The following is a 21686-nucleotide window of genomic DNA, read 5'->3' as shown; positions in this document are numbered from 1 at the left end:
ATGGCCGACAGATGCAGAACAAAGTCTAGGGGGCACATTGTTTTCGCCTAAAAGATAAAATGATCAGAAAGATGTCAGAGAATAAAATAATTATGACAAGAGGAGAACCACAAGCAGCCCCAAACCTATTAATGTATTTTCTTTTCTTTTTTCTTTTCTTTTCCTTTTTTAAAAAATATTTTATTTATTTATTCATTCATGAGAAACAGAGAGAGAGAGAGAGAGAGGCAGAGACACAGGCACAGAGAGAAGCAGGGTCCATGCAGGGAGCCTGACGTGGGACTCGATCCCAGGTCTCCAGGATCACGCCCTGGGCTGAAGGCAGATGCTCAACCGCTGAGTCACCCAGGTGTCCCTATTAATGTATTTTCAAGGCCCTGTCGGTAGTTGTTAAAAGGAGTAAAGAAAATAACATATGTTTAATTTGTTAACTACTTTATGCATGGAAATAAGATGCAGTCTAACTAGTCGGTAGAAGGGGAAGAGCTTTATTTCTTCTTTTTCTGATGGTAACTTTAAAAGAGGTAACTAATAGGTTAAGATAAAAGGCACATGAATTGCCTCAAATCTGTGACTTGTGGTGGTGGTGGTGGGGAACCAGCTGATTCTCAATAACTTGGAAGCTTTGGGAAAAAAAAATTCCAAAGTTCAGTATTAAGTTGCACAGACCACTCACCTTAAAATTTAGAACTCTTGCTTATTTATTCAATGGTGCATTATTACCATTTTGGTGCATCTTTACCACCTCTTCATGCAACAATGCAAGAGCCCAACTGTATGTAGCCTGGTTTCTCTGATAATACTAGTTAATACTTAAAAAATTCTGGGTTATTATTTTACAGAGGTATTTTTGTTGTTTTCAAAAGGGCTTGTTTTGATACATGCTACACTGATATTTATAGTAAGTTAACTTGTAGGATTTTCTTTTTTAAATACTTGGCAGCAGGAAAAATCTAAAAATCTGTAAGTTAACATTCATAAAAGCTTCCAAGTCCTGTGTATAAGAATATAGCTGCTTCCAAAGTACAAAAGACAGAAGGATTTGATTGGGTAATAATTACTGAACACATTTATTTAGATTTTTAAATAAGAAAATGAATTAACTGTGCAAGCTATTGTGTCAATGTTAAAGGATATTCTGATCACAATCGTGAGTCTTATCTCACCCACAAATAGCATTCAGGGGAGCACAAAGATGACCTGACTGAATCAGGAGACCTGGCTTTGCTGCTAAGTAGTTTCGTGGCTTCGTGTGAATCAATGAAGTCAGCTAACATCTGTTTCTTAGTTTTCTATTTGTCAAAAGAAGAAGTAGGGCTCAGCAGTGTGTAAGGGCCTTTCCAGATCTAAATATGATGATTATAAAAAATCTTGTCTGTAAACTTCCTTAGCCGTGCTGGATTATTTATAATATTTTATTTTATTCTTGGTCATGTTTTGCAGTATTGAGAAGCTCAGCATCATTTGAGTTCTCTGAATCTTACAGGATTTTTTTTCCCTGTTAAAAAAAAAGACAACACTGCAATCCTTCTCCCATTAGGACAGCTCTGCCGCTAGACACTGCCACCCCTGCCAAAAACAGGTGCCAAACCCAGTAATCACGAGCTGATATGCAGGTGACAGGAATGTGGGCTCAGCTCTTGCCCCAGACCACATGGTTAAGAGGTTGGTGTAGGCAGAAGCAGTGACTATGTTCCAGGTCCGCCTGAAATCTCACTATTCCCCAGTGAGGCATTTCCCCCAGTTGAGACAATGCAAACTTGTTATTTTGCCTCTGGGGAAAATCTATGCTGGAACAGCTGAAACCTTGGACCTCACTAGCTGGAATGAAAATAGCAACATTATAGCATCCAGATTAGGGTATTTGGACTCTCTCTGACTTGAGAGCACTAATTTTAATGCAGAAAGCTTTTGAGTGAGAGCCGTGAAGTCAGAATACGTCTTATGCACTTTGAGAGACTGGCAAGTTACCCAATGCCAAATTGAAGGCCATCTTTTCTTCCCTCTGCTCACATCTCGGTAAAGACAGAAGTGAAATTAAGACGTAATTTGTTAGTCATTATTTTGATGGCAGAAAGTATATGTGTGGGAAAATTTCTCATTATTGGGCTTTAGTTCAAAAGGCTGGCAGACATCTGAAATAATTCACTGGGTACCAGTATAATAAGTTTCCAAAAAAGTATTTGAGGTTAAGGGGTATTTTGAAACAACAACAACAGTTACTATGTACTGAGTTTTTAATATTAAGTCCAGGGTACAAAGTACTAAATAAAGAGTAAGTGAAATAATCTGTGGTGGGAACTTTTTTTTTTTTTTTTTTTAAAAGCAAAACTTAGTATGATTTTATGTTCTGAATCAGGGGTTGGCATACTTTTTCTTATAGGGCCAGACAGTAATGATATTAGGCTTGTGTGCCATATGGTCTCTGCTGCAACTACTCAATTCTGTTGTGTTGTGGAAGCAGCCACAGACTCTGCACACATATGTGCATGGGACAGCTGTATCCCAATAAAACTTTATTTGCAAAATAGGCACCTAACCTAAGGCTATAGTTTGCCAACTCCTATACTAGCAACTTGCAAATCACTTTAGTGCATTACTTCATTTAACTCTCATTAAAAGTGTCTGAGGAGGGTAGAATCACCCCTGTTTTGTAGGTGATGACACCTTAGACTCAACGGGTCAAGTGACCTTTCTGTGGTCATAGTCCAATGCCTGGACCTGGGGTCTGAACTCAGCTCCAGATGCAGAGCCTGAGCTACACTACACAGTCCAATCTGCTCTCTAGTTCACGGCAGCTTATTTAAAAAATGGTGCATGCCTAAAAATTGTTTGTGCGGCTATTTTTCTTATTAAAATGTAGAGGAATGGGGTAGCCAGCTGAAATAGGACATCTTCTGACTCTGGAAGTAAACATAATGATAGAGATGGTTGATGAAAAACTAAAAGAAATAATTAAGAAAGAAAGAAAATGCCTATTACAGTTAAAAACAAATATGCAGGGGATCCTGGGTGGCTCAGTTGTGGGTGTCCCACTTTTGATTTTAGCACAGGTCATGATCTCAGGATTGTCAGGTCAAGCCCCAAGTTGGTCTCCATACTCAGCAGGGAGTCTGCCTGAGATTCTCTCTCTTTCTCCCTCTGTGCCTCCCCCATGCTCATGTGCTCTCTCTCTCTAAAATAAATAAACAAGTCTTAAAAAAAAAAAAAAAACAACAAATATGCAGTAAAGCAAGTAAATAAAAACAGAACTCTCACCATGGGAACCAAAAACTGGATGATAAACGAGACTATGAAAGAGGCAAGTGACTGTGTTTTAAAAATATTGAATCCCATTTGCTTAGGAGGAATTGGAACCAATGTACACAAATGATGAGCAAGAGGCTACCTGTCCACATATTCTTTCATCTCCTTGACCATCTCATCTACCATTTTCTGTTTCTACCACCTTAGTTACCCACTCAAATGGACATACTTAGATTTACTTTTGTCTGTTTTTAGAAGTTTATTTATTTAAATAATCTTCACATCTAACATGGGGCCGAAATTCACAACCCCAAGATCAAGAGTCACACACTTGTGAACCAGCCAGGCAGCCTGGACATATTTAGGCAAAGCAAGAAAGAGGCTACTCACTGGGAGCCCGATGAGAGACTCAATCCCAGGACCCTGGGATCACAACCTGAGCCAAAGGCAGACATTCAACCACTGAGCCCCCCAGGTGCCCTGCACTGTAGAGTTTGTAGCAGCAACCTTGTCCTCTGCCCACTGAAGCCAGTAGCACTCACCATTCCCCAAGCTGTAGCAATCAAAATTTTATCTTGACATTGTCAAATGTCCTTGGGAGGAAAATAAAAAATCACTCCTGATTGAGAACCACTGATGTAGATGAACTCAGCCAGTTCTATGCCTTCAAATGCCATCTAGGAGCTGATGAGCTCCAAACATATACCCCAAGTCCATTCCCTGCCCCAAGCTCCAAACTTATACACCCAATTGCTCCTTGATCTCCTTATTTGGAGGTAGTATTTGTACTTGTATATTTATTGTCTGCCACTTCAATTGATGATAATCTCCAGGGTTTGCATATTCACTATTCATTTCCAGTGCCTAGACATACAGAAGGTGCTTAAAATATATTTGCTGGTTAAAGAATTAAACATTTAACATATATTAATTCACTTCATGCATTAAATCAATGATGGGGCAATCAGGCAGATTATTTCAAACACATCAAGGCATCTTTTAGAGACATATTTAACTTCAAGATAAAAGGAATGATTTGTTTTTAATTTAAAAAAAAAATAATCTCTATGCCCAACTGGGGCTTGAACTCTTGACCCCAAGATCAAGAGTCACACACTCCACCAACTGAGCCAGCCAAGTGCCCCAAGAATGGCTTATTTTTAAATAAATTTATGAACAGTACTAATCCTATTTATCAAAATTTTAGTTAAAATTCTGCAACAGTCTTAAAATTCACAACATTATAGAGTTCCCAATCTTTCAACATCTCTGTTCTACTCCATATTGTTACTATGCTTCATTTCTATTTGTTATTATTATAAGCTTATATAACTACATATATATACCTATCTCTTTCTTTCAAATAATAATTGTGCCTTTTGACTCCCAAGATGCCAGTTAGCTGCCAATTCTTAACTGCAAGTCATTTCTTTAGTTGTTTATCCTCTCGGTCTAATTTATGCCCTAATTTGAAGTGGAGAGTAAAAGGTGAAATTTTGCAAGGAAGTCTGAATTCTGCTATCACTTAAAAAATTGCTTTCTGGATAATATCTATACTTACATAATATTTAACACTACCTATTTAATACTATTTATAATAGCTGTACTTATGAATATGTTTTTATGTTTTTTTAAGTAAGCTTTATGTCCAACATGGGTCTTGAACTGTCATATGCTTTATCAACTGAGCTGGCCACGTACCCCTGTTGTACTACTTTTTATTATTTTTCTCCCTTTCCAGGCAAAGCAGTAACCAAAATAGCACTTAGCTCTCCCATTAAGCACTGCACACATGCACATGCATATTATGATCAATTCTTTTTTTTTTAAGAGTCTATTTATTTATTCATGAGAGACACAAAAAAAACAGGCAGAGACACAGGCAGAGGGAGAGGCAGGCTCCCTGTGGGGAGCCTGATGCGGGACTCGATCCCAGGACCCTGAGATCACAACCCAAGTCAAAGGCAGATGCTTAACCATTGAGCCACCCAGGCACCCCCATTATGATCAATTCTGAAAGACCATGACTGCCAATGTTGTTTTTTTGTGGGGGAGGGGAGGTCCAGGTAGTACTCAAACATCTTTCCATAAATCTTCTTGGTTTATTTGTTTTCTTGGGTGTTTATTCACTAAGCACACAGACTTCTGTGTATTTCTTTGTACAAATATCCTGAGGTTCATTGATCAATTCTTTGAATATAATTGAACGATGTCTTAATGATTAATGCTGGATGGATGTGATAGCATATTAAAACTTTATAAGTAATAGACTAGAGGTATTAAATATTTATGTATGCATAGCATAGGAAGTCAATCCAAGTCCAGTCAGCTTTATGGATGCTGTAAACTTGTATTCCATACACTTACCCATTTGTCTGTGCCTTTGAACCTTTCTTTGGCTTTTTTCTTTTTTTTAGAAAAACTGTGGTAATATATATATAAAATATATTACTTTAACCATTTTTAAGTATATAGGTCAGTAGTGCTAATTAAATACATTCACATTGCTATGATGATTCTTTTAAAAAATATTTATTTATTCGAGAGAGAGAGAGAGAGAGACAGGTAGAAGGAGAAGCAGACTCCCTGTGGAGAGCCTGATACAGGACTCAATCCCAGGACCCTGGGATCATGACCTGAGCTGAAGGCAGACACTCAACCACTTAGCCACCCAGGTTCCCACGTGTGCTGAATTTTTAAATGGCATCTCTATTGTGTATGTTTGAATAAATAGTCAATCATAGTATTTTGTAAAAAAAACAAACTGTATTGATTTCAGTATTCTTTCAATCATTGTTGATTTCATACAAATTCACACACACAAAACAGCTGTTTGAGGTATTTAAAAAAATCTTTTACAAATACAATATGCCACAAAAGACAATATTAAATTTTAATACTTGATAAAATCTTTAAAAAATCATAAAAAATTTTTATGCTTCATTTATTAGCAAATGCAAAGTTTTCTCTCAGGAGAGTTTAAAAGTATTAACTTCAGGGATCCCTGGGTGGCGCAGTGGTTTGGCGCCTGCCTTTGGCCCAGGGCGCGATCCTGGAGACCCGGGATCGAATCCCACATCGGGCTCCTGGTGCATGGAGCCTGCTTCTCCCTCTGTCTGTGTCTCTGCCTCTCTCTCTCTCTGTGACTATCATAAATAAATAAAAAAATTAAAAAAAAAATAAAAGTATTAACTTCAGCTCAGTTCACAATCTCAAGGTCCTGGGATTGAGGCCCACCACGGGCTCCCTGCTCCATGGGGTGTTTGCTTTCTCTCTCTCCCTCTGCCCCTCCCCACCACTTATGCTCTCTCTTGCTCTCTCTCTCTCTCAAATAAATAAAATCTTTTTTTTTAAAGATTAACTTTCCTTTCTAAACAATTTTTTTCCATTTAGCTAATTTTACATAGAAGTTTTAAGGAAAGATTTAAATCCTATCAAGACAAGAATCAAATAGGATTTGATTAACTTCTGACCAATGAATCTTGGTATGTTTATTTTAGTTTTTAAAGATTTTATTTATTTGTCCATGAGAGACACAAAGAGAGGCAGAGACACAGGCAGAGGGAGAGAGGTAGGCTCCTCACAGGAAGCGTGATGTGGAACTTGATCCTAGGACACCAGTCGGGATCATGCCCTGAGCTGAAGGCAACCGCTCAACCACTGAGCCACCCAGGCGTCCCAAATCTTGGTATGTTTAAAAATGAACATGTTTTCACAAATTTTCAAGATAAGTTCAAGTTGTCTTGAGGACTCTTAGACTAAGCTATTGAAGGGCTTAGAAGTTCTAAATATTTTTGAATACAAGCATAATTTAGATAGTAAAGAATGTAACAGGGCACAAAATTTACCCATTTTACCAATAAAAGCAAAGAAAGTGGACTATAGCAGCTGTATTCTAGAACTGGAAGGATGACTTGGCTTCGCCGATCAAATGGGCAGAACTGTTGCTCCAATAAAGAGGCTGTCTTAGGCATTTCCCCCTTTCCTGAGGAGTGTGGGTGGAGTGACTCATCCACAAAGACACTGTTGCATTCTTGGACCAAGATACCCAGCAGTCTGTTTTTCACATAGAGTGGATTTCTAACAAGCAGGCATCTTGCCCCCAAAATATTGAAATGTTTACAGAATATGACTTAGTTGGACTTCCTGCCGAAATGAGGTTAATGCTTTCAATGTGAACACTTTCTAGAATGTTGTAGCATAATTGTGCATGTTGCTGAAGAAAACACAGCAGATTCATAGGCAAAAAGCTTGAGCCTCGGTGACACTACTTCTCTGGTAAATCCCTCTTCCATAGCAAGTCTAGCCAAAGGAGCTCACTCACTCTGGAGCTGGGATACAACTGACCCATTAAGAATGTAAAACAAAAACAGCACAATAAACATTACTGAGCTTTCCTCTGAGGAACAAAGATCGATAAATACCTATGGGCAACATTCTACCCATCAATTTTCCCTGCATGTACTGATAGAGATAGTCTGCAAAGGATGAAATCCGTCTGAGTTGATGTCAGGGCATACTCTGGAAGTTTCTATTTTTCTTTAAATGTGCGGTATTTGGGACACCTGGATGGCTCAGGTGGTTGAGCATCTGCCTTTGGCCTAGGGCGTGAATCTGGAGACCCGGGATCGAGTCCCACATCGGGCTCCCTGCATGGAGCCTGCTTCTCCCTCTGCCTGTGTCTCTGCCTGTGTCTCTGCCTCTCTCTCTCTTTCTCTGTCTCTGTCTTTCATGAATGAATAAATAAAATCTTTAAAAATAAATAAATAAATGTGCAGTATTAGTGGTGTCCAGTGCCTTCTGCTTGTTCTCACAAGTGGAGCATTCAGCCTCACAGAAGAGGGGCCAAACAACTGTTACATATTAGAGAATAAACTGCAAATTAAAAAAGAAAATCTTTAGATCTGCCTTGACAGTTGTTCTAGCACAAGATAATGTTAACATGGTAACCTGTTGGAGAGTCAGGTCAACTACAGCACATGTAGTTCTCAAAAAGACCAGTTTTGGTCTCTTGACACTAACCCATTAGGGGGATGGAACTCTCCTATGAGGCACAAAGGGAAACTTGCTGTATACATAATGACCTGAGAGTTATATGATTTCAGTGAGGATAAATATTTGGTTCTTCTAGAACTACCTTCACGTTGAACGTTATTTCCTCCATGACGTATACGCGTTCCGGAAATGCTTTAGCCACCTCCTCCACACTGTTGAAATATTGCACTGGTTCCTTTATATCTCGGTCTTGTTCCAGCAGCTTGAATTGCCCTAAAACACATGATAAACAGAAGAGATATGAGATGTTTATGCTGGACAGCTGTCATCGTGGCGACAGCATCCCCTTTCCTCACTCCCACTCTTACTTGTTGAAGGCTTCTGATCATTATCATTGGATGAAAAAGTTACCAGGGCACAAGGTTTTCTTCAACTAGAATATATATCGAAAAATCAGTTTAAAAACGAAAAACAAACATATATTTTTTCTTTTTCATCTTTTGTTCACATCAAGAGTTTATTGCCAGCTAACCAAAATCAAACTGAATGGATGAGTATTTGTAATTTGTTCTCAGAGTGGAAACTTACTCTGTGACAAATGATTGCTTATTTTGTTCTTCAAAGTAATCACCTTGTTGTTTAGTTATTATAAACGCCCACATGTGTGATATTCTAAAATGAAGGCTGAGCGACCTGGAGGAGCTAATTTTTTAAAAAATTAGTATCTAAAAGTTTTGCAGGTAGGATCAAATAAGAGTGGACCTTTGGCTCTCACAGAATTGATATTCTTGCTTTCAACAATATGTGGGCAATGCTGAGGGCTTGTGAGCTGCTATAATTTGTGGTGTTGTTGCCGCGCAACTGTGAAGCCTGAGCAGAGCTAGACTGGGCCAGGGGATGAGCCTCCTCCCAATGAGTGAGCCTGGAGATGAGCCAGTTGGCATCTGGAGCAACATGTGGCTTCGTTCTTTCTTTTTTATTGCTCTGTATGAAGTTCATGAAAGAATATACCATCATGGTAGCCATAATTTGGGAGATCTGAATGTACTCCTAAAAATTCCAAGGATCTATTATTGTTAATATATTCTCAATATTTATGACACTTCTGCTCCATTCCAAAGGAGTTATTTTCAGTTTAGAATAAAAGACCCTATGTAATCAAGCCAAAGATGTAGTGTTTCTTGGTGGGCTTTTTTTGAACATTGTTTACAATATAACACTGGAGAAGGACTTAAAAGCTACAATGAGGTAGACCTCTCAGCATGTGTCTCTGGGGCATCAGGCAGAAATAGGGAAACTTTCATTCATATTCTCAGGATATTTATTTATTTATTTATTTATTATTTATTTATTTATTTATTTATTTATTTATTTATTTTTAGCATCTATTAGGGGGAGACATTACCCTAGATGCTGGTGAGAAGTCAATAAATAGGCCAGATAAAAACCTCTACCTTCCTGAATCTTACATTGTAGCGGGAGACAATGATAAATACAATAAATGGCTAGGTATATAATAGGTCAGGAGAAGAGAAATATTATTAATAGAGCTAGTGAAGGGATAGAGAATGTAGGGTAGTAGGGCCAGAGTAGTATGGCCGAGAAGGTGACCTTTCATGTCACTGGGAGGTGTGTTCTCAGAATTCTAATCACAGGCAATAATAGTCCAGGCAAAAACCTGCAGGTGGACACAGGTGGCTGCCCACTTGGCATGCTACCAGTGTGGCTGGAGTAGGGTGAGTGAAAGGTTAAGAGGGAAGAGAAAGTCTGAGAAATAACCCACGGTCAGATTTTGTATAGCTTTGAAGACTTGTAGCTCTTTATCTGAGTGGGATGGAGAGCTGCCAGGAGGTATGTGTGAAGAGGTGACCTAACCAATGTTATAGAAGGACCACCCTGGCTGCTCTTTCGAGAACACACTGTGACAGTGCAAGGTACAGAGGCAGACAACAGTTACGAGGCTCCTATAGCAGTCCAGGTGTGAGATGGCAAGGGTTTGGAAAAGGTGAGAAAGTGTTATGAATTTGGACCAAGCAGCTGAAGGAAGCAGATTTGGACAGATGAGGGTAAGATCAGGGGTTCAGTCTGAGATATCTACTAGGCATACAGAGATATCCCAAAAGCTCTTAGATGAACATGTGTGTGGAGCTGAGAGAGATGTCTGGCTAAGAGAGTAAGTCTAGGAGTCATCAGCACACAGATGATCTTTAAAGCCATGGCACTTTAATGATGATGAGCATGGGCTTAAGTGTAGACAAAGAAGAAGGCTAAGGTTTGAGTCCCAAGAGACTAAGAAAGAATGGCTGGGGGAGTAAGATGCAAGTCCAGAAGGGGTGCATTCAAGAAGCCAGTGATTCAAGATTCAAGCACTTCAAGGAGCAAGAGTAATGTCACATGCTGCTTACAGGACTCTGAAATGAGCTGGCAACTGTCAGGTTTAGCAACTTGTATATTTAACTGAGGACTTCAACAGAAGCAATGGAACAGTTGGGGTTGAGCCTGACAGAGCTGGATTTAAGAGAGACTGAGAAGGGAGAAGTGGGAATAACAGGAATGGACAGCAGGTGACGTCTGGGGAGTTTTGCTCTGAACGGGTAGAGACACAAAGTGGTAACTGAAGAGAGCACGATCAAGGGAGTGTTTTTGTCTTCCTTAATACGATGGCTACTGATGGGAGTGACCAACGGGGGATGTTTGTGGGCAGCAGAGGGGACACAGAAGTGGAGGGGCTGGCCCTCAGTGGGAGCTCACCTGTGAGAGCTCAGTGGAAGCTGGTGGAAGCTCTCCTTTATTGCTTCAATATTTCCAGCAAAAGTTGGAAGGAAAGCATCACTTATAAGATTGAGAGACAAGGTGTAGGAGGGCTAAGGGAAGAGGAGAAGACTAGAAAAATCCACTGGGAGTAGATGACACACCATGACTGCTGGACAGTGGCCAGTTTCCACTTGAGGATCATGGTCATGAATTAAGAGTGAAACCCAATGTGTAACAGACAGGGGCTGGCACAGAGTGGGCGAGATTTGGATCCTACCAGGACTGTAAAACTGCCAAGTGAGTATGAGGCCTGAAGGAGGGGCAGAGGAGGCAGGATGTATGCAAGAAAGCAAATATAATGACTGTCCGTGGAACCTGAGTTGGACCCAACATCTTGGTAGGGAGGAATAAGGGTGAAAAGTAGTGGAATCAATGGATAGTGGGTTCTGGTGGAGTTGAATTTCTGGAGCGAGTGACCTCAAGAGTCAGGCAGAAGAGAGGTCAGAGTGGCAGGCATGCAATTTGAGATAATGGAAATACATGGTGGCTGGTGATGATGCCATCTAGGAGGCAACCATGGGGGTAAAGGTTGAAGTAACGAGTAGCTAGAGAAACTAAGAGGCCAGGGGTATTAGAAGCATCATATGTGTATGCACTGAAATCCCCAAGAATGAAGAGAGAAGGAATGCTAGAGGGGAAGGCAATGAAGCAGGAGTGAAAATTATGGAGAAATGAGGAGGGATCCTAAGTGCAGTAGATGCGGTAACAGGTGAGAGTCTGAGGATGAGAGATTAAAGCTGAGAGTTTCTAGGGAGGGGAGAGATGGAAGGGTCAAGGGAGCAGTGAGGAACACAGAGAACACTTACATCCCTTCTACTTCGGAGGAACAAATGGAGCTGCCACCTGAGAGGGCTTCAGGGAAGTGGTGTTTTCAGGGCATACCCAGCTTAGGATTTAACAAGGTAAATGTAATTTCAGAGAAGAGTCTAAGGACATAGGGATTTTGCTGGTGGTGGACCTTGAAGGGAGAGTTTTCAGCAGTTAAGGGATGGGCGACGAGGACAATGTAGAGGATGCACCTAGATATGATGGAACAGGTCATACACCTTTTAGAAATATGGAGGAGTATGAGCGAAACATTTAAAAATACAGCCAATATGTCAGATTATACCTTTCACAAAAAATAACACAATTATTAAAAATTTAAGAAATTAAAGCAATATCAGTACTACTTACTTAAACAGATTCTGCCTCCATAACAAATTAAACTTCTCATTTGTCTCTAATCTACTTGGTCCTTGTACAAATTCTTCATAATTATGGAGTATCTCCAGTTTCATCTCCCTGTATTTTCCGACATTCCCCCACGCGACTACACTTAGAATGTTTGCATCGCATTTCATAATGGATTTAACTATTTTTCTATTCTTGCAAAATGAGGCTGAGTTAGGCTAAGGCTAACTTAGGGCAAACTCTGCTGCTGACAGGTTTCAGAATACAGACAAATGACTAATCCACCTGAGCTTTGTTTCCTCACCTGTAAAATGGAGACAGTTCAAAAGGCTGCAGAGGCTGCAGTGAGGAGTGACTGAGAGGATTTTCAATACTTAGCACAACTAACCATTTAGCAACCCTCGGCTCCCTTTCTGGAAGTTTTCAAGAGGCACAGAGATTTTTCTTTTCTCCTTTCTGGCTTGCTCTTGTGGGATACATTTTCTAGCGCAGGATGACTAAAGCAAAGGACATCACACAATCCTTTGTGTTTAACATGCCTGACTATCCTGCTTTCCAAAATATCTAAACCAATTTATATTTCTATCGGTAGTCAATTTATATTTTTTCTATGTGCAGAATGGAAGAAGGTCCTAGTTGGACTACAATCTTGCCAGCAGTGAGTATTCTTTTTTTTCCTTAGAGATTTATTTATTTATTTTAGAGATAATAAGAGAGAGGGAGCATGAAAACACGAGCAAGCGTGGGGAGGGGCCGGGGGAGAGGGAGAGAGAAACTTTAGCAGTCTCCTCTCTGAGCTTGGAGCCAGACATGGGGCTTGATCTCATGACCCTGATATTTATACTTTCGAGTTTCATTAGCACCAAATTCAACATGTCTGAACTCAGGGAAACATAATACCTTGCATGCAATAGGCATTTAATAAATGTTCATTGAACAAAAGACAGAAAATTACTTTAGTCCCAAGACTAAAGCAACATATTAGTAACTACAGGTTTTCAAAGTTATAAATAAAAGGTGAACTACACGACTATATGCAAGGTTTGTCTGTTTCTGAACATTAGCGGAATGTTTTCACTCATCAGGGAAAGAAAGCTATGTTGTGTTGCTGGTCTACTTAAAAAATATTTTCGGAAAAGTGCACAGACCCTCAGGTAATACTTTTTAGGAACCAATTCAACCAAAGAATAGATTAGATAAACAGTTGAGGTTATCTTCCAGGATGAAACAGACAATGTTTGAGCATTAGAATGTAATATACAGGAGCACAAAAGTCATTTTCAGTGAGAACTCAAATTTATAGGTCCATTTGGTTAGAATGCCCAGAACCATCTGACAAAGATACCAATTTCTGCCAACATTTCCAGTTTCTGTAATAATCTGTTAGAAGAATAGGAAAATAAATTGTAGATTTGTAATCTGAATACAATTCAAACTATCATTAAACCAGGTAAATAGTTTATGAAAACCTACAAATGATACCATCTTTCCATGAGTTCATAATACTTTAGTTTAAATTTGTGATCAGTATTTTAGAAAACTTTTCCTAATGTGATAGGAGGATCTGCATGTATGCCAAACAGTCATTAAGTGGTCCGCAGATGTTCAATCTCTGAGCTAAGATATGACCTGAAAGCACACATGCCTATACTAAATTCCATTCCATCCCTTCAGAAATGCATTCAGAGGCCAAGGGTATGCCACTGCACCCTCACTCTTCTGAATCAAATGAGATATCAGCCTTTAGAATTAGTGCTGCCTAACGGAAATATAGTATGAGTGACACATGCAACCATGTATTTTCTAGTAGCCATATAAAAAAAGTAAAAAGGAGGTGACATTAATTTTAATTTTAATGTTTTATTTAAACCAATACATCTAAATAAGAGAACTGCTAATGAGATATTTGTCTTCTTTATTTGTATTATTATTATTATTATTATTATTATTATTATTTTTATCCCTTGTATTAGGTCTTTAAAATCCTGTATCTGTTTTACACCGGGGCACATCTCCATTCACACTAGCCACACTGTAAGCATTCAACAGGCACACGTGGCTAGTAGTAGCTGTGTCAGTGTAGGTCCAGAACATCTCTGCATTCCCTTAAAATTGTGGACATTGTTCAAGTCCTATATTGGGTGACAGGGTCTTCTCAAGGGAAAAAAAAAAGTGTCTCCTGACAAAATAGAATGTTTCCTCTCATGAAATAAGAGCTTTCGAATTCCTATCCTTTGTTGTCCTTGCCCTGTTTATCATGATTGCTGATAATCTGGTTCATATAATAGAGCCTGAGATTACTGATAGAACTACCTCTGTCCCTTTTAATATTATTTTTCTGCTCTCCCAAATTAGGGGCTTGACCTTTAAGCAATTCTTCTGTTCTTTTTCTATGGTCTCTGTGATCTTATACTAGCAGTTGCCTCAGATATATTCTGGCTTATGAACCAAATGAATAATCATCTTTGGTATGGTGGTTGTGTCAATATTTAGTTGAATAATTTTTTCTTAAAGATTTTATTTCAGAGGGAGAGCGCGAGTGAGCATGAGCAAGGGGAGAGGCAGAGAGCAAAAATCTCAAGTAGCCTCTCACTGAGGACAGAGCCCCACTTGGGGCTCGATCTCACCACCCTGAGATCATGACCCAAGTGGAAAGCAAGAGGTGGATGCTCAACCAATTGAGCCCAAGGTGCCTCTAGCAAACATGACCTCTAGCAAAAATGACCACCAGCAAACATGAGTGGCTACATTCTTTCACTGTATTTTACAAGACCAATTTTCTACGAATTTTTACTAAGCTCCTCTTCTTTTACAAAAGAATATGATGCTCGCAGATGAGTCAACTTTAAGTACTCTGGGAAAGATGCTGAGCTCTTGCGTTACCATATTCTCTGAGACTCTGCTATGGCCTGTCAGAGTCAAAGCCTGGAGACAATCTAAAGAGTGAAGAGCCAGCTCCCTGCCAAAATGTGAAATCGATTTACATAGCACATATTCCCACAACCCCCACACGAAGGAACTAATTTTTTAACAGACCATTTCATGAATAACAGAGTCTTTGTGCCACCAAATAAAAACATTTGGAGATCATCGAAACATCTGTTCTGAGATGTTACTGTCAAACTCTGGTCCCGGAGAGGGAGGAAACTGCATTGTTTTTCAACAGCTTTGATGATTTCATAAAATGTCTCCATTTTGAGAATTGTTCTATCTGCAGAACCCAGAAACTCGCAGGAACTAACTCAACACCAATGGCACGCACATCTTAACTAAATTTACGATAGTATTTAAGAGCAAGGATTGGTATTAACTGTACTGCTTTCATGGTATAGTTTCTAAAACTACATTGCATAATTAGTATATGTTGACAAGAAGTAACCGTTATCCAGAAAACATCCATTTTGGTGGGTGTGTCTTTCAAGATAATCAGTGATTGACCTCAGAATGGATGAAGTATTAAGCATATAGTTAAGAAGGCTCTGAGTCCTGGAGGCATTTAAGTTTCTGGTACCCATAGGATGCTATCGAGGCTATGACACATTCTTCTTTACTTGGAGGGAAAAGGTCATTTGTCAGAAATGAAAATGGACGCTAATTAAGAAGAGACAGCAATAATGCTGAGATGCATAGAAACAACAGGTAGAGTTAGAGGTGGTCAAATTCAGGTCCATCATGTTTGTTACTGGCTGAGAAGTTATGGTCAAGGATGAGTGGAAAATAAGTTCCATGCCACTGGTGAAGATGGGGGTCCCTGTGATTCATGCTTCCCGGGTCCTCATCATTGCTGCTAATGAGCACGGCCTGTGGTAAATCTTCCATAGCTCAGGTTTTACTGTTCACCACCCCTTCAGCACAGTGGTCAACTTTATGTGTGTAAATAAAAAGAAATGGAATGAGAGCTGAGGCCTCTCTAGTATCCATCTGTGGGCTCATAACTCATGAGAACAACAACATGCTACTGGCATTTCCTTCATTCTGGGAGCAGAAAAACACTGTACAAATTGATGCAAAGTGATAAAACAGAAAAGAAAGCAAAAGCAACAAAAATGGCATCAGAACACCAAAGCAACCTTAGAATAACTAAAATGAGCAGAAATGGCTATGAAAAAGGAAATGTGGAATGTTGAAATGCCATGACCATGTGTATGTTATTCAGTGTGGCACCCCCAGCACAGCACCACACATGGCATACAGTAGGTGCTTATTAAATAGTGAATGAATGAATACATATATTCCCCTCTTATCTCTTTCAGAAACAGGCCACCAACATTAAGTTAAAAGCTTTAAGGTTAGTTGTGCAAATGGAATACCATCTAAATGATTCAAATAACTGGATTTTAAAACCAATGGGCCATTTCCAAATATTAAGAAATGAACAATTATCAAGTCGTAGAAATAATAAACTAGTTGCCATTTTTCAGGCAGCAAATAAACCTGGGCAGGAATCTGCACTTATACTCAAGCTTTAACTGTCCACCTACTCTTCTATTTTTATCTTTACGTATGCATGCTGGCTAGAGTTTCTATAGGACTGAAATGTAAAAGAAGGATTGCCACATCTTGTTATTTTCAACTGCATCAACCAATATAATGCCCTTTAACCACTTTATGTAAAAGTTCACTTCCACCAACAATGCATAAAAACTCATTTACCTAAACTTTTCACCAAAACTGTTAGTGTTAGGGACGCCTGGGTGGCTCAGCAGTTGAGTGGCTGCCTTAGGTTCAGGGCCTATCCCTGGGTCTGGTCTGGGATCCATTTCTGCATCAGGCTCCCTATAGGGAGCCTGCTTCTCCCTCTACCTATGTCTCTGCCTCTCTCTGTGTCTCTCATGAATAAATAAATAAATCTTAAAAAACTGTTAGTGTTAGTGAATGACTTAGCTTCCCTTTTCCTGAGTAGGTGGAGAGTTTTAAGATTACTTAAATGCAATTGCCAAAAAATTCACATAGTACCAGAGGGTAGAGGATGAAAGGGAGTCTCCTTCCCAATATTATTCTCAGATCTCTGCAGAGGCAGGGCTGTCATGCTTTTGTACATCCATCCAGAGATAGTATCTGATACAATCCCTCTATACACATGGTACTACACTCTTTCAAAACAAATGGAAGCATTCTGCAGAGTTATTTCATTATTCCATAAAAATCTGTCTCATTCTAAGAGCTGGACCCCATGCAAATAACATAGCTAATTTAACCAGTCCCCTATTGTTGGATATTCAGATTTATTTCAATCTTTTGCACCCAGGGATGCTAAAGTTAATATCCTTGTACCAAAGGCATTGCATGCTTAATTCAAGTATACTGGTGGGAAAATGCCTAATGTGGAATCGTTGGGCCAAAGGGTAAGTGCATTTTTATTTTTACAGATACTGCGGAAAAACCTTCATAGAGATTATGCTCACTTATATTCCCACCAACAATGTGGTTCTCATACCTTTCCTAAGACTTTATTGCCAACTTTTTTTATCATTGCCAACTTGATAGATGAAAAATAGTTATCTTAGTGGAATTTTAATTGCATTTTTCTATCATAAACATGGATCTCATTTTTAATTAATTTATATTTCACATTCTGTGAATTTTCTATTATCAATTTTAGAAATTTCCCTTAATATTGCACATAATTAAAAAAATAACACAAACTTGAAATCCTACAACACAGCATTTCCTATTTTGAGATCCAATTCCTACATCGTTTCTACTTAGTTCCTAAAATTATGATGGTTCAGGGAGGTGGGAGTAGAAATGGAACTGGGGCAAAAGGAAGGTAAAAAACAAACATCAACCCAAAGCCTCAAAATATATAACCACAGAGAATAGGAATTAAAGCCAAAGAACAGAAAGAAATATTAACTGAAATGTGGTGAGTCTCACCATAAATTATCTGTGGCCATTTGTATTTTATTTCTCCATCTAATTATACAACACAAAATAGACCAGTAGTTTCAATTCTGAAACTCCATTCTTGAATTTAACTAGACCTGGATCAAAATGGCATCATTGTATTTCACAGCATGCAAGTGGTTCCCTATATTTTTGAAGATGGAAAAGTTGCATTTTTCATTGTATCTGATTGGCCAGTTGCCTCTTCAGAATTATCAGAAATTTTCTGGGGCACAATTATCATAAACACGATGGAACCTGTAGATTTGAACATGACTGCTGACAAGTTAATGTGGAAATCTTGGGGTCATCTTCATCTTTCTTTTCCTCTACTCATTTTCCCCTAAGTCTTGCCCTTTGGACCTCTGCAATCACTCTGCCCTCAGCACTCCTGGCTACTCTTCTAGCTTCAATTCTCATCACTTCATACTGGTATTATAGCTTCAGGTGTTAAGCCCATTCTCATTTTTGTCCTTCCAGTATCATTTTGCTCATCTTAAAACAAAACCTGAATGGGTTTCATCTCACTCAAGTGTTCACTGCTCCCTTGTAGAGTAAGTAAACGTATAATAAGCCTTCAATTTCTCGCCCTAATCAGGCTCCCCTGCCTTAGTTTTCAAGTCTCTCCATAAACACTCCACTCTGCTTCTGCAAGCATTTCCCCCACCACCTGTGCGACCAATACTCATTTTCTCCCTCGCTGCCCTTGCTTTTTTTCTCAGTCTGTGCAAAACTATGGATCCTTTGAGTGCCACTGGAAGTTCTGTGCATGACCATCTTCCTTCCTTATTCAAATTCTCCTACTCTCTCAGCTCTCCCAAGGGAACCTCTCTATCATCCTGGCTCCAAGGACCGCCTAAAGGCTGACAACACACTAACCTTCCCTCCAGCCAGACCTCACCTGAATTCCACATCACTGCTACCCCATACCTGCTGTGTATCTTCAACAGCTCTCCCACAAAGATCTCAAAATTGACACACACAAGACTGAACTCATCTTTGTATTTCTTGAGCCAAGCACCCATCCAAATGAGAACTCTGGGTGGTCATCCTCGACTCCTCTTTTTTCCTAATCTCTTACATCTAACTGCTATTAATCCAACTCCTCCCCCCTTCCTTTTTTTTTTTTTTTAAAGATTTTATTTATTTATTCATGAGAGACACACACACAGAGAGACAGAGACAGAGACAGAGACACAAGGCAGAGGGAGAAGCAGGCTCCATGCAGGGAGCCCGATGTAGGACTCGATCCCAGGTCTCCAGGATCACACCCTGGGATGAAGGTAGTGCTAAACCATTGAGCCACCTGGGCTGCCCTCCTTCCTCTTTCCTGTTATCAATCAATTCCTTTCTATTTCCACCATGACTGTAAGTTCCCAAATGCATTATCTCTCACTTTGGCCAATTTTCTAGTGGATTGCTTTGCCCCCTGACTCCCATTCTAGGAAACTATTCCTTACACTACTGCTTAAAATTAAAATCTAATCATATTTTAAGCGAGGATGATTTGCAAAGTATTTATTTACAATGCGACTCTTGCTAAGGGTGTGTGTGGGGGGGGGGCTGCAGGAGAGGCACAGTGATAACGTGGAAATCGTATCAGAGAAATACCACCCTGGGTGTGCAGGGACAAGGAGAGGTACTAGTTACTGGAAGGAGAAAGTGATGTAAATAAGGTTGCCTTGAAAAGGGGAGATGCAGCTGTTCCTTGGTGATCCTTTAAGGGAGGAAGCCAGAAAATTAAAGACCTTGACCTCACTCTCTTCCTGTCCATCTCCTGCTGGGGCTATCTGTCCACTGGCTGAACTTATCTGGAAATCAAAGAGCAGGAGGGGCTGGTGATTCAGCCCTACAGGTCAGCTCTGGAATGGAGGCCGTAGAGAATGGATTGGGATGTGTGCCCCTCCATCCTCTCACTCTCCATCTACTTTAACTTCTTAATGAATACAGAGGCCCTCCAAGATCTGGCCCTCACTTTCTTCTCATCATCTAGATCCATCCATTGTGAACCATGACTCTTCTCATACTGAATTCAGTATATGGACTGCCTCTCCTCTATTCCCTGGCTCAGCCACTCTATTTATCCAAAATCAATTCGCTCATCACCTACTCTATAAAAAATCTTATCTCAAGTATATAATTGACCATAGTCTTTAGTGATCTCATACCTGTCAATAGGTTTTTATCCAAGCATGTACAATAGTTTGTTGTCCTTATTTGCTCACATGTCTGTTTGTACAGTAAATGACAACAGAAATTATGTCTTCCACTTCTCTGACAGAGACACTTGAAACACTTAATAAATACTTGCTCTGAAGAGGTGTTTAGAAGCAGGAGAAATATATGTTTTTTAGAGTCTCAAAATCAAGTACTAGCATGACCAGAAAAGTCCTGTAAATTGGTAATACTGATAAAAAGGTGGAGATGGTAATCTGATAGCTCTAGCACCTGCTGATTTCCAGAGGCAGGAAATCTGGATTTTTATGGAAACATGTCCAATTTTTAATGGTTTTTAATGGTTGGCTCAAATAAAAATCTCATCTAACGCAGAGACTACTCCACATTTTTGAGAGAAGGGCATGGCTGTGTTTTGAGCAAGGGCTTATAACATCACTGATCTGGTGATACCATAAGTAAGTGGGTGAATATTGGTCAGGAAAGGTTCAAGAAAGTTAGGTGGAAAGTCTAGGCTTTTAGAATGCTTCATTTCTTTCTTAACCGGAAACATTGACCTTCACAGTGGGAGGCCTCTGTTTACAGCCTTTCACATGAGGGTTTTGAGCAAACTCATGGAAGACCTATACTATTGTAGCCTTCTGTCAGGACTATCTTGAGTCCCTACTCCTATCCTGACAAACACATTCACTCTGAAAATGTAATAAAGGATGGTAGTTCCTACCTGCTCCTGAATGCCAGGGTATGGTAAGTGTCAGGATTGGTGACAATTAGAAGAGATAGTCACAAACTAAATGACCAGCTTTTTCATTTTTTTTTTAAAGATTTTATTTATTTATGTGTTTGTTTAGGGCGTAAAGGGGGGATGGGCAGAGGGAGAGAGGGAATCTCCAGCAGACTTCCTGCTGAGTGGGAAGCCCGAGGTAGGCCTACTGTGGGGCTCAATCCCAGGACCCTGATATCATGACCTGAGCTAAAACGAAGAGCCAGATACTCAACAGACTGAGCCCCTCAGGTAACCTTTAAATGATCAGCTTCTTAAGAAAGAGACTCAACACAGGATGTAGAAAGACAAAATATTAAAGAAAGAAGAGGTCTGATCCTGTGGACCTGAGCCATCTCAGGATGCCTCTTCCCAGTCAGTCTATCTCTCTCGTTCTTTCAAACACACACACACACACACACACACACACACACACACACACACACACACGTTATCTCACTCAACAATCCATGAGGGAGTGGGGCTTACTGGAGACTTGACCTATGAGGAAACGGAAACTGGCAGAGACTATGGACTATGCCTTTGGTCATAGCAAGTCAATAGCAAACCCAGGATGGTAACTCACCCAAAGCCCAACTTTATTTTGCAGTTTCCCCAAACTACCAATACCTCT

The 21686-nt window shown here is 39.7% G+C and overlaps 1 protein-coding gene across 5 annotated transcripts in view; it reads right to left on the bottom strand.

The window, feature by feature from the left end:
- Positions 1–21686, bottom strand: part of GAREM1 (GRB2 associated regulator of MAPK1 subtype 1) — a 201541-nt gene that overhangs the window by 34695 nt on the left and 145160 nt on the right. For all 5 annotated transcript variants that reach the window (XM_038543581.1, XM_038543582.1, XM_038543583.1 and 2 more), the window contains exon 3: positions 8384–8514. In XM_038543581.1, the coding sequence (XP_038399509.1) occupies positions 8384–8514 (131 nt within the window). The remainder of the gene's footprint in view (positions 1–8383; positions 8515–21686) is intronic.

This window comes from Canis lupus, chromosome 7 (assembly GCF_011100685.1).
Source record: "Canis lupus familiaris isolate Mischka breed German Shepherd chromosome 7, alternate assembly UU_Cfam_GSD_1.0, whole genome shotgun sequence".
In the NCBI taxonomy this organism is placed as follows: domain Eukaryota; kingdom Metazoa; phylum Chordata; class Mammalia; order Carnivora; family Canidae; genus Canis; species Canis lupus.
This window is presented reverse-complemented; position numbering and strand designations above follow the sequence as displayed.